This window comes from Epinephelus moara, chromosome 20, assembly GCF_006386435.1.
Source record: "Epinephelus moara isolate mb chromosome 20, YSFRI_EMoa_1.0, whole genome shotgun sequence".
In the NCBI taxonomy this organism is placed as follows: Eukaryota; Metazoa; Chordata; class Actinopteri; order Perciformes; family Serranidae; genus Epinephelus; species Epinephelus moara.
The window spans coordinates 27,940,682-27,954,475 of NC_065525.1; the positions used below are offsets into that span (position 1 = coordinate 27,940,682).

The 13,794-nt window shown below is 39.9% G+C and overlaps 1 protein-coding gene across 1 annotated transcript in view; it reads right to left on the reverse strand.

Moving 5' to 3' along the window:
- The window catches only part of muc2.1 (mucin 2.1), a 22,346-nt gene that overhangs the window by 1,232 nt on the left and 7,320 nt on the right, over positions 1 to 13,794 (reverse strand). The window contains exons 17-29 of the mRNA XM_050073492.1: positions 13,549 to 13,601; positions 13,340 to 13,443; positions 13,008 to 13,159; positions 12,751 to 12,889; positions 12,169 to 12,279; positions 11,861 to 12,040; positions 10,655 to 10,894; positions 10,388 to 10,544; positions 8,311 to 8,439; positions 844 to 2,274; positions 572 to 741; positions 295 to 469; positions 5 to 191 (exon numbers count right to left, since the gene is read on the reverse strand). Of these exons, the coding sequence (XP_049929449.1) occupies positions 5 to 191; positions 295 to 469; positions 572 to 741; positions 844 to 2,274; positions 8,311 to 8,439; positions 10,388 to 10,544; positions 10,655 to 10,894; positions 11,861 to 12,040; positions 12,169 to 12,279; positions 12,751 to 12,889; positions 13,008 to 13,159; positions 13,340 to 13,443; positions 13,549 to 13,601 (3,228 nt within the window). The remainder of the gene's footprint in view (positions 1 to 4; positions 192 to 294; positions 470 to 571; positions 742 to 843; positions 2,275 to 8,310; positions 8,440 to 10,387; positions 10,545 to 10,654; positions 10,895 to 11,860; positions 12,041 to 12,168; positions 12,280 to 12,750; positions 12,890 to 13,007; positions 13,160 to 13,339; positions 13,444 to 13,548; positions 13,602 to 13,794) is intronic.

Sequence of the window (13,794 nt, forward strand, 5' to 3'; positions counted from 1 at the left end):
GTATGATATAATTATTGATCGCGGACACGACACATCTTCGGTGGGATCACAATAGACATTGTCAATATAAATGACCAGGTTAAATCTTGGTGAAGTCTCTTCCATCAAGACATAAGTACAGTTTCCTTGATAACTGTAGTAGCGTCCATCAAATGTGATGTAATGAGGATCTCCCCAGCCTTCACACACACCTGAAGAGAAACATGGAAAAGTTCAAAATCTTGAATGATTTAAAAGAAAAGCATATTAGTCAATAAACATGTCATACATCCCTTTAAATAGAGAATGGCTTACAATCACAAGCGTAATGTTGGCAGCAGCCCCAGTTGTCATACACAAGAACTGGCTCGTTTCCGTTGGTACAAGTGATGTTCTGAAGAGGTGGACATTCATATGGAATTATTTCAACTGTATTGTTCTCAATGCATCTGGCCATGGTGCAGTTGCAAAACAAGAAGGTCTCATTTTGCTGATGTAAAGAGAAAAAAAGGGGAAAAATATCAGCATTTTCAAGAATTTTGAATGAACAGAATTATATATTTTAATGTGCAAAATATATTAAGATCCTTACTGCAACAGCCCATGGAGGGCAGGTGGGTGGTTTAGGAGTTGTGGGTGTGGGTGTAACTGTGGTCGTGTTTGGGCAAGGTGCAGTCTTGTTGTGAAGCTCACAAATATCAGAACATATCATTGTGAGACATATACCTGATCCTATGTGTTTCATGTCGAAAATTACATCCCCTTTAGATGAGGAAAAAGACGAGTTAATTAAACAGTGATAAAACATTAAAAAAAATCATCGCTTGTCACTGTCAAAGACAAAATAATTGTTTTTTTTCTTACCTGGCTTATAATGCTCGTCGTTAAATATACACAAGCATTCTGTAGTGGTTGGGGTTTCAGTTGTAGTGGTAGGTGTAGTTGTTGTAGTTGGCGTTTCAGTTGTAGTAGTAGTAGGTGTAGTTGTTGTGGTTGGCGTTTCAGTTGTAGTAGGAGGTGTAGTTGTTGTGGTTGGCGTTTCAGTTGTAGTAGTAGGTGTAGTTGTTGTGGTTGGTGTTTCAGTTGGAGTTGTGGTTGGCGTTTCAGTTGTGGTAGTGGGTGTAGTTGTAGTTGGTGTCTCAGTTGTAGTAGTGGGTGTAGTAGTTGTGGTTGGTGTTTCAGTTGTAGTAGTTGTTGTGGTTGGTGTTACAGTTGTGGTAGTGGGTGTAGTTGTTGTGGTTGGTGTTTCAGTTGTAGTAGTTGGTGTAGTTGTTGTGGTTGGTGTTTCAGTTGTAGTAGTGGGTGTAGTTGTAGTTGGTGTCTCAGTTGTAGTAGTGGGTGTAGTAGTTGTGGTTGGTGTTTCAGTTGTAGTAGTTGTTGTGGTTGGTGTTACAGTTGTGGTAGTGGGTGTAGTTGTTGTGGTTGGTGTTTCAGTTGTAGTAGTTGGTGTAGTTGTTGTGGTTGGTGTTTCAGTTGTAGTAGTGGGTGTAGTTGTTGTGGTTGGTGTTTCAGTTGTAGTAGTGGGTGTAGTTGTTGTGGTTGGTGTTTCAGTTGTAGTAGTGGGTGTAGTTGTTGTGGTTGGTGTTTCAGTTGTAGTAGTGGGTGTAGTTGTTGTGGTTGGTGTTTCAGTTGTAGTAGTGGGTGTAGTTGTTGTGGTTGGTGTTTCAGTTGTAGTAGTGGGTGTAGTTGTTGTGGTTGGTGTTTCAGTTGTAGTAGTGGGTGTAGTTGTTGTGGTTGGTGTTTCAGTTGTAGTAGTGGGTGTAGTTGTTGTGGTTGGTGTTTCAGTTGTAGTAGTGGGTGTAGTTGTTGTGGTTGGTGTTTCAGTTGTAGTAGTGGGTGTAGTTGTTGTGGTTGGTGTTTCAGTTGTAGTAGTGGGTGTAGTTGTTGTGGTTGGTGTTTCAGTTGTAGTAGTGGGTGTAGTTGTTGTGGTTGGTGTTTCAGTTGTAGTAGTGGGTGTAGTTGTTGTGGTTGGTGTTTCAGTTGTAGTAGTGGGTGTAGTTGTTGTGGTTGGTGTTTCAGTTGTAGTAGTGGGTGTAGTTGTTGTAGTAGGTGTTTCAGTTGTAGTAGAGGGTGTAGTTGTTGGTATTGGTGTTGTGCAAATGTAATCTCCATGTATCACTGTTGCATTCTTGCATATTGCATAGTAGCACTTTCCCATGTTGTCGGTCACATCGTAAATTTTGTCACCTTCTTTGTATCTAGTGCCGTTGTAAAAGCAGCCTGGACATACCTCCACACACAACCCAGTCTCCTCATCGAATATGGGCTTATCGTCTGGGCATACAGGGTAACAGCCTGTACAAATCAAAGCAGAAAACATAATACAGTATTTTTTGACAGTAAAAGCATCGCTTTACTGTTTTTTTTTTTGTTTTGCTTTGTTTTTTTTGGGGGGGGGGGCACATTAATCAGAAGTAAAGTAAGACATTGGGTACGTTTACATGCACACATGTAAACATAATATCCCACTTGGACTTTAGGAATTTGGCTTCTTTTTTCTGAATTTAGTATTTTTTTATTGAGAAAAGTGGGATTATTATTACATAGTATTTTTCGACTTTTAATTGCACTTTTCTGCATGTGACTTTGCCAAGTAGGACATGCCCCTGGATCAACATTTCACATCGCATTCCAATTGCAATCAACCGTTCACAGCCCTCTGACATCATCAGTGTGCTGCTCTTGTGCTTGTTTCAAAATTCCTTTGTGTTTCTTTAGAGCTAAGCTAGTTTTCCAAATTAAAGTTAGTACAATTAAAAAAGATCTTCAGCAACATTGAACAAAACCGTTATAAGCTACTGCAAAGTTAGCAAGTTAGCATGCTAACAAGTAAGCTTGCCAATAGGCTAAAATATTGTTCATGAACATTAAGGGCACAAGTCTACTGGCTGCGTGACCAAACGTATGCGTACATAGTGTGCTGCGCCTGTGTGTATACTTGCTGCAGCACGGTCGTTCGTCGACACAGCCAGAACGCCTGATACTGGTGGTCTCCGCTAGGGGCAGACCACAGAACTCAGACACAGAGGTTGCGAAAAGCGAAGAAGGCGTGACACTGTATTTCCAGATGTAGTAGGCTATACACAAACATGGATACTCTCGATGAAGAGGAGATTATAATTGTATGTCTTTTCAGATCTCGGCAGAGGAGAAGGCATCGTCTCTGCTGCCATCGNTGACACTGTATTTCCAGATGTAGTAGGCTATACACAAACATGGATACTCTCGATGAAGAGGAGATTATAATTGTATGTCTTTTCAGATCTCGGCAGAGGAGAAGGCATCGTCTCTGCTGCCATCGGATATGGTATGTGCGGCCCGACCTCACATTCACGGTCTCTATAGGTCTACTTTGCACGAGCACCTCTAGTGTCCATGTCAATATTGCATCTCACACACGCGTCATGTTACCTCGCATCAAAGTGAGCGGCCTACGTGCGAAGCGACGGCAAAATACGCATGGCAGCCATGATGCGTACGCGCACGCGTTGTCTGCAGCAAGTATACTTCTCCTCTAAGAGAAAGGATGATGACATTTTGCAGTAGTAAAGACCTGCAAAGGACATCATCCTTACTCTTAGAGGAGAAGTATACTTTCCCTCCTTTTTAACAGCCTGGTCAACATTTTTTTTTTTGCATGATTGCAGTGCTCATGTCGATCCAGGACCATCATCGACATGTTAACCCTGGATAATATGTTTGTTGATCCAGAACCATCATCATCATCTTTATCCTGCGTAATTTGTTTGATCCATGACTTCACTGTCATGTTCATCCTGAATAAAATCGCAATGTTGATCTAGGACCATCACCGCTATGTTGATGCTGACATAAACTTTCAGTCCCTCCAGAAAAACGCGATTATGCGATCGCATAATTCAACGCATAATCAGCCAAAATCCGCATATTTATGTGGGGACCGCATTTTTTCAAAGACGCTGCACTTTCGCCACATAAATCACAGATTTCCACGCAAAATGCGCAAAATTTATTCCTAGTTTACTTTGGCCTGAACATGATTTTTTTTGTTGCAATACCATGAGTGGCCACTGTGAAAGACTCATAGTTGGCTAAATGCTAACTTAGTACCATCAGGGCTTCCACCTCTGGACCTGAAGCAAAGAGAACTGATTGTGTAGGCAAGGAGGGTGAGTCATGTAGCTAGTGGGTGGTTCACGTAGCTGCTCCAGCTGTAGCCATACCTACTAGTTACAGTTTGCAAGGCTGGTGTAGAAATACATGCCAAATAGAAAAGCAATCATGTCTGGTCGGAAGGAGAAACACACCTACTTTTAAACATTATGAAAGACTTGGATATCAACAGTTTGTTGGATACGTGCAAATATCGCGATACCGACCTTTACAAGAAGGTAACTTAAGGAATGAAAGAGGGAGGCTGTGTTCATACTTTCCAACAAGTCCGCCACCACTGAGAAAACTTAACTAAACTTGTTTTGATGCAAATAAGCAAAATGACAACCTGCTCCATGCATTCCACTGTTCTATATTTCGTCTCGATAAATTACATGTAAGGGTTTGTTAATCATCATATGCAATATTGATTTTCATTAGCCATGTAAACAGCTTAGTAGGAATGTTGTCCTTTTTGGAANGTTGGTGTTTCAGTTGTAGTAGTGGGTGTAGTTGTTGTAGTAGGTGTTTCAGTTGTAGTAGAGGGTGTAGTTGTTGGTATTGGTGTTGTGCAAATGTAATCTCCATGTATCACTGTTGCATTCTTGCATATTGCATAGTAGCACTTTCCCATGTTGTCGGTCACATCGTAAATTTTGTCACCTTCTTTGTATCTAGTGCCGTTGTAAAAGCAGCCTGGACATACCTCCACACACAACCCAGTCTCCTCATCGAATATGGGCTTATCGTCTGGGCATACAGGGTAACAGCCTGTACAAATCAAAGCAGAAAACATAATACAGTATTTTTTGACAGAAAAGCATCGCTTGGATTTTAGGAATTTGGCCTCTTTTTTTCTGAATTTAGCATTTTTTGATTGAGACAAGTGAGATTATTATTACATAGTATGTTTCGACTTTTAAGTGCATTGGTTTGCACAACGTGACAAAAAGCGCTTAACCAGCGGGTGCGCAAAAACGGATCTCTCTCCATAGCCTTCATGACATAATATATATTTTATTTATTCATTTTTACAGAAGTTGTAGCATATTCTTTTTGTAAAGCTACAGAACTTGTTTGGCTCAGCAATGTTTTGTAAGTTTGAGCCATGTGTTTGTTATGGTCTGAAATAAAACAAGATGAGAACTTAAATATTCCCTGCGCTTTCTGTGATGTAGTATGCTTGCTTATCATAGGAAGTAATTAGAAATGACTCTTTACATTAAGGTAGTAGCCTAGTGAGAACAGGGTGTTGGGGGAATCACTTTTTTTTCTCTTTTTCATCAAACCGCAGTTTTTGCAAGTTCCTGCAATTTTTCAAGTTCCTGCAATTTTTGCAAGTTCCCGCAATTTCATCGCATAAAATTGCATAAATATCCCGCATATTCCATCGCATTTTTTTTAAAAAACGTGCCGCATAATCAAGGATTTTTGCCCGCAACAATCACAAAAAAACTCTGCATTTTGCTGGAAGGACTGATAAACAAATTGTCCAGAATTAGCTTGATGATGATGGTGGTCCTGGATAAAGCTAACCAAATCTATCCAGGATCGAACATGGGAGAAAAGGAGGGAAAATATGTTAATTGCAGGAATATGCAACTGCAAAATGACATCATCCTTACTCTTAATGTTAATGAACAATATTCTAGCCTATTGGCAAGTGTTAGCATGGCCAACCTAGTTAGCAAGCAAACTTGCTAACCCTGCAGTAGCTTATAAGGTTTTTGTTCAATGTTACTGAGGCTTTTGTTTAATTGTACTAACTTCAATTTGGAAAACTAGCTTAGCCCTAAAGAAGCACAAAGGAATTTTGAAGCAAGCACAAGAGCAGTACACTGATGATGTCAGAGGGCTCTGATTGGTTGATTGCAATGTTGGTCCAGGAGCATGATGTGGGATGTTGATCCAGGAGCATGTCCTACTTGGCAAAATCATGTTGTGCTGGGGTTTTTACAGCAGTTTGCAACACACAGCCCCTTGCCTGTTTACAGTCAGCTCTGTTTGTTGCCATGGAGACGTTGCACATAAACCAACTTGCCAACAGTTGTGACAATGTATAGATGCAGACACATTACATTTGTAGCATGTGTGGCATGCCCCTACAAACCACGCCCACTGCTAGCACAAGATCAACCCTTCTGAAACATGAAGTTGTAGTGAACAAATATGAGGCCAAACGTACCAGTGATTAACTTTATAATCCATAGCGCATGAAGACGTGATTTACTTTTCGAGTAACAAGATACAAACCTTACGATTATCCTTAACCTAACCTTAACTACCTCTCTTTTACCTAGATACATACATAAAAAAAAAGAAAACGTTTCTAGCTTCCATGGTTTGTGGCCTACTGAATGTGCGCAGTAGTGTTCCTCCTGCTGGCCCACGAGTTTTCGCTTGGCTCATAGACTTTTCTTTGTGATGACGTTACAGATTTTTAAAATGCTTTTCTTGGCTTGAGGAAATTTTTACAAATGTAAGACCTCCATGGATCAAAAATTCATTATAGAAAGAGTCATGATTGACCTTGTTTGCAGTTTGAGGTGTCCTGTCAATAGTTTTACAGATGTCTCTTTTACAGTGATGGTCTATGGGGAAAATGCTTTTTGGCCTGAACATGATTTTTTTTTGTTGCAATACCATGAGTGGCCACTGTGAAAGATTCATAGTTGGCTAAATGCCAATCTGGAAATCCATCGGTAAAAAAAATATTTTTTTTTCTTCCTTTACCTCTGGAGGCACAGCCCGGAGTTTTTCGACTAACGGAAGTGCAGGGGCCTCACGCCCTTCACTTCCGGCGGTGCCCCCAGGGAATCGCCGTGTTGTTTACAAATACTTCGGGTAGAAAACCAGCAGAGTTGAGCTATATATCACCGTGTAGACTAATCTGATGTTTGTTAAGTCTATAAACACAATGATTGAACAAACGTTACTATTTCCGCGTGCACGTTAACATGGTTATCGTAGATTAGCTGGGCTAACTGTTAGCTGTTAACGTTAGCCGTTAGCGGTGTCTGTAATAACCATAGACTGTATAAAAATAAAGTAATAACTCAATAAACGGTCCGTGAATAAAATATTTTTTCCAGCGGATATCTTAGTTACAACATGATTGAGCTAGCAAAGCAGTTTTGTGTTGCTATGTGTGGTATTTATTCAGTTATGGGAAATCACGATGTCTAGAAAGCAGCAGTGGCTGCTGCTAACAGTGACAGTTCGCAAAGCCATCATCAGGACGTCATCTGTTTAAAGCCTCCCGTTGTCGGATTACGACATGAAACTACTCCAGTTACTTAAATCATGTTGTAACTCAGACATCCGCTGGAAAAAAATTTTTTTTCACGTTGATGAGATGCCGTTTTGGGTGGAGCGGTCGCTATGAACGTGGCGCTTGCTGTTTCTGTAGGTACACATTCCCTGGGGACACCTGCACGTCTCGGCCGCGCCCCCTCCATTGTGATTGGCTAAAGCGCAGCAACGTTCAGGCTCAAAGCCCCCCCCCTAACCCTAACCCTACCCCCCCAGTCGTCTTTCACACAGGGCTGCCGACAGATTCTACAATGTAAATTGCAGAATCTGTCTTGAGAGATTAGCTAAATGCTAACTTGGCACCATCAGGGCTTCCACCTCTGGAGCTGAAGCAAAGAGAACTGATTGTGTAGGCAAGGAGGGTGAGTCATGTAGCTAGTGGGTGGTTCACGTAGCTGCTCCAGCTGTAGCCATACCTACTAGTTACAGTTTGCAAGGCTGGTGTAGAAATACATGCCAAATAGAAAAGCAATCATGTCTGGTCGGAAGGAGAAACACACCTACTTTTAAACATTGTGAAAGACTTGGATATCAACAGTTTGTTGGATACGTGCAAATATCGCAGTACCGACCTTTACAAGAAGGTAACTTAAGGAATGAAAGAGGGAGGCTGTGTTCATACGGTCCAACAAGTCCGCCACCACTGAGAAAACTTAACTAAACTTGTTTTGATGCAAATAAGCAAAATGACAACCTGCTCCATGCATTCCACTGTTCTATATTTTGTTCCGGTAAATGACATTTAAGGGTTTGTTAATCATCATATGCAATATTGATTTTCATTAGCCATGTAAACAGCTTAGTAGGAATGTTGTCCTTTTTGGAATAAGGGCAAAAACTGAAATACTTTGTGCATGTAATAATAGTGAGCGTGCGTTAATCTCTTACCTTCCAGTTTGGGTAAAGGTTCAGTACAAGTGCCATTTGGATTTAAACAGGTCTTGTAGCAAGGTTTGTGGCAAGGATGGTAGTGCCACTTGCATTCACCTGGGCCGTTGTAGTAATCACAAAAGACAGCTAGACAGAAAAGACACAAAGTATATTATGTTTTAAATACAGGAAGTGTTGATGTGTCATTTAGCAAAAGAGACCTCAAACTTAAACTTAACCTGATACAATCTTGTATTACACAACTACAATTCCAATAAGAATGCTTTGCAAATTCTTTTCCATGTATATTCAGTTTAATACAGAACAAGGCTAGATATTTAATGTTCAAACTGATAACCTTTAGTGTTTTTTTGTAAATATACACTCATTTGATATCTACAACATCTTGCAAAAAAGTTGGGACAGGGGCAACAACACTGGGGAAAATGTGAAATACTCAAAAGAATATCTGTTTAGCACATTTTGCAGGTAAACAGGTCAACAGTTAACAGGTAATAGTGTTATTATTGGGTATAAAAGGGACATCCTCAAAAGGATACGCAGTCAAGCATGGAACAAGGTTAACAACTTTGTGAAAAACTGTGTGGGCAAATAGTCCAACAGTCTACAAACTACATCTCTCAAAGCATAACTGCAAAGAATTAAGGGATTTCACCATCTACACTCCATAATATCATCAAAAGATTTAGAGAATCTGGAGAAATCGCTCTATGCAAGGGGAAAGCTGACCGTGACCTTTGACCCCTCAGACTGCACTCCATTAAAAACTGACATGACTGTATAAAGAATATTACTACATGGGCTCAGGAACACTTTGGAAAACTATTGTCTGTAAAAACAGTTGGCTGCTGAATCAACAAATCCAAGTTCAGACCCCACCATGCAAAGTTAAAGCCATATATCAACAACATACAGAAATGCCGCCGACTTCTCTGGGCCTGAGCTCACCTGAGATAGACTGAGACAAAGTGGAAAAGTGTGCTGTGGTTGAACAAGCCCACATTTCAAATTGTTTTTTTAGATCACATACATCATGTCCTCTGGGTTAAAGAGGAAAAGGACCATCCAGATTGTGACCAGTGCAAAGTTCAAAAGCCAGCATCTGAGATGGTATGGGGGTGTGTTAAGTTACACATCTGTGAAGGCACCATGACTGCTGAAAGGTACATACAGGATTTGGAGCAACATATGCTGCCACCAAGAAGCCGTCTTTTTCAGGAACGTCCCTGCTTATTCCAGCAAGACAATGCCGAGCCACATTCTGCACATGTGACAACAGTGTGTCTTTGCAGTAAAAGAGTGCAGGTACCAGACTGGCCTGCCTGCAGTCCAGAACTCTCTCATTGAACGTGTGGCACATTATGAAGCCCAAAACACAACAACAGAATCCCGGACTGTTGAGCAACTGAAGTCGTATATCAAGTAAGAATGGGAAAGAATTTCACTTTTAAAACTTCAACAATTAGTGTCCTTAGTTCCCAAACACTTACTGAACATATTGCAGTCATCAATCTCATAATGAGTTAGTTTATATATACAAAAAAAACACCCAATGACGTTAATCAGATTGAGCATTAAATGTCTTGTCTTTTCCTTCTTTTAAATTGAATATAGGTTGAAAAATATTTGCATATTTTTATTTACATTTTACACAGTGTCCCAAGTTTTTTGGAAATGGGGTTCTATTTCCTTTAGGCCTGAGGACTGTGTTTAGTGTTTTGTAAACTTGGGAGGTTCTCACTCACTTAAAGGGATCATGTACTGTACATAAATTATTGCAGCCTTTAAAAATATACTCCTCATGAAGCACGCACTGATGCCCATATAATGTGTATGATATACATCAACTTACATTACATTTAGTGTCCATTCACATGTTAAATATAATAAAAATACACAGCGTGGAATATTAGATGCACTTTCTATAAAGACATAAATACCAAACCATACTGATATACGAACAATCTTTAAATGCTGAGGTAATAAAAATGTTGGAATCTAAAACAAGTTTTAAGCACCAGAAAGGGCTGGAAAAACTCAGTTTAACCTGAGGATAACATCGTTGTTTACTTACGACAGATTTCTGGAGTTCTCCATGCAACGCAGACAGAAGCCTCATTACAAGCTTGAGCATAAGCTGCGACTGCAGAACAGAAACACTCGCAGTCTCCTCCAGAGTCACAGGCACATGAGTCTGTCACACAGTTGTCATAAAATGGATGGGGATCTACCTGTTGAGTTACCAAGATATATGACAGTTTTAAAATGGTTTGTTTTGTTTGTTTAGAATGTTTTCAACCATCAAACTTTAAATAATGATAAATCAGAAATGGGTCATTACCTTAGAGTGGCACTGGTGGAACGTTTCTCCCATTATAATGTTGCACATCGTTTTTGCCCAGTAATGGCGATTGGGTCTTGCTCCACAGGGGTCAGCATTCATATCCACATCTGGGCAGTCACGCGACACTTTCCAGCTGTTTGCAAATTCTAAAGGATTGCTCACGACCAGCTGACCCTGGGTGGTGAAGTCGTTCTGTCCGTCACCGTCAAAATTGCCACACAGGCCACACACCTGTCCCTGTACAGTCAAACAAAAAGAGTCGGTGACTTTCCTTGAGACAGTGTGAAATGATGTGCAATGGGCTTTGAGGTTTGTCTCATTTGGTGGGTGTGTCAGAGGTGTTACCCAATCAGCAGGAATGTGTATATGAACCCAACTCTGGTAGATCTTTACTTATTGTACATACAATTTTTGTTTTTACTTCACACTTGCTTTGGCAATGTAAACGTCTGTTTCCCATGCCAATAAAGTCCCTTTGAATGGAACTGAGTGTGCTTACGTAACACAACTGGGTGTTTAACGCACCACCGTTTCAGTTAAAAATAACATTTTGCTACGTTTTGTCGGGGCTGAACACAGCCCTGCACTCTTGGCACTATTGTTGCAGCCAAGGGAATGACTTGTTATTGTAGTGCCACTTTCTATCCTTATACAACATTTCATTGGAATCACATTTCTAGGCAACAGCTTGGGTCCATGTTTATTTCCTGTCAGCTGATGTCATTCACATACAGTGCAAAACATTCCAACAGGAAATACAGAGGGACCCATCTATAATGTTATGTTTCAGGTTTGAAATGGTCTATATATATATATGTGACATCACAACCTCACAGGAGTCCTGTTGGCTCCTTTAAAGGCACAGATTCTGAATATTGACAGTGTGAATTTCTTTGTGGATTTAACACTTTGATATTTTCACAGTATTTATACGTCACCTTAACTTGCTATATATTAAAAAACAAATGGGAATCTGACTTTGGACTGTATGGGACCTTTGATATATTGTACATTATTACCATTATTGTCTTAAAGCTTTATAAGTGTTGTAAGAAAATGATCCGCAAAGACAGTGAGACTACAGATTAAAAAAATAATAATAATGATAATAATTGGTAACCTACTTCATATCAAAACTCTAACCCCAAACTCTTGCCATAACATATTTCAGTCATTTTCATTAAAACAATTATGGTGACTCACTTTGTGCTCTGGTTCCAGGATGATGCGAACAGTAGTTTTGCCATCCCACATCACTGCCAGACCAATGCCAGATTCTATCACCCAATACATGCCAACCTTCCTTATTCGGTACTGAATCTCAATGCCACGTCCCAGTTCCACCTCTTCATATGTGCCCTTTGAAAGTTTGATTTCCATTCGCTGTAATGATAAGGAGATTTTTGTTGCTTTTATTGTAGTGTAAAAACTGCAGTTTCACATGTGACATGATTTACTTGTTCAATATTTTAGGCACAAAATACATATAAGGTGTTGGTATGAGGTCTTACCCCTAGTTGGATTCGGACAGTTTTGGAGCATGTAGTGCCTGTAGTTCCACATGGTACATTTTCTGTGATAACTCCAAAGTGCTGCTGTTCTGTTTTATCGCCACAATTGCTCTAAAAAGAGAGATTCATTCAACATTTTTCATGCTTTCTGATCAGATCTACCTTCAGCTTGGCCTTTACTACTTCACAATACTTAAAGATTGTTAAAGAAAAGCTAGGACATGAAATAAATGTGTTTTTGATTCCCAGAAGAGTGAGACCATATAGTTATCTGCATCATTAAGACAAGCAGTCATCTTAAAGGGAATGTCGGTAAACATACCAAATATTTCAGTTTGGATGGTTAAAATTAGTAATACTTCATAATTTCATAAATGGCATATCTGTGACATTCTGAGATGATACCTTCTAGAACATTATACATTAAAGCATAACTCTTTGGCTTTGTCTGGAATCACTCCCAATTTTACTCCACAGCAGAGGTGTGGACTTGAGACACATGACTTGGACTGAAATGTGAGAGAGGAAGGGAGTGATTTGGACACAGCCTGTCATTTGAATGATTTTAACATGCTTTGTTACCTTAACAGCAACATAGGCACACTCTCCATGAAACCCATATGTCTGCTCATCAAATGTACTGTAGTGACCACTCCCATACATAGTGCAGGTTCCTGGACAGTCTTTTTTAGTGCACCCCCAGCTTCCACTGTTGCAGGTGCTAGATCAGAAATGGTTGAATACAAATGTGTTTTGAATACCGCAACCAAGTAAAACATAGAGGCAAATATGATCATTTTCATACTACATTATAGGTCTGATTAAAAACACGATCATACCACTTGTTGCACTGTTTAGAGATTTGTGATCCAGAGGCATAAATATGCCGATTGTGCTGACATGGACATTGATTTTCTTTCACGCAGGAACCTTTGCCATCATCAAGGAGGCCATTTGGACAACGACAGCCAGATTCACACTCTGTGGAGTCCTGGGAAGATCACAGTGATAGAAAACAAGGAAACATTAGTGACACAGTTAAAAGTTTCTGTTCAAACCACTCTACAAACCAATGTGGACACTAGTGTTACTATCCACATTGTGTCATACTGCCCACCATTAAATTCAGAAAATAGATATTAGATATAGTTATTTGAGACAGAGAACTCACACAATCATCGCTGTTCAGATTTAAACAAGTTCGAGCACACTGCAGTCCAAGCTCTCCTTCTGCCACAGCAGAGCAGTTGAAGAACACTTTTGGAGAAGTGCACACTACAACAGAGGTAGAAACCTATTTAATATACATATTAACTATCAACAAGGCCAATGTCAATAAAGGGCTTGTGCTGTGGTAAAACAAACACAACAAAAACATACTTGATGAGCTGGTTCTCCAAGAATGGCAGTGAAGTTTTCCATTAGTACACACACTATAAACAGACAACAAAGACATTAGATGGAACACAAAAGTACTTGAAAACTAAAAATTTAGTTGAACTACATCTTAAAGGTCCAGTGTGTAAGATTTAGGGGGATTTAGTGGCATCTAGTGGTGAGGATGGCAAATTGCAACCAGCTGAAACTTCTCCCAATTAGAATTCCTTAAGTGTTTATTGTTCAGGA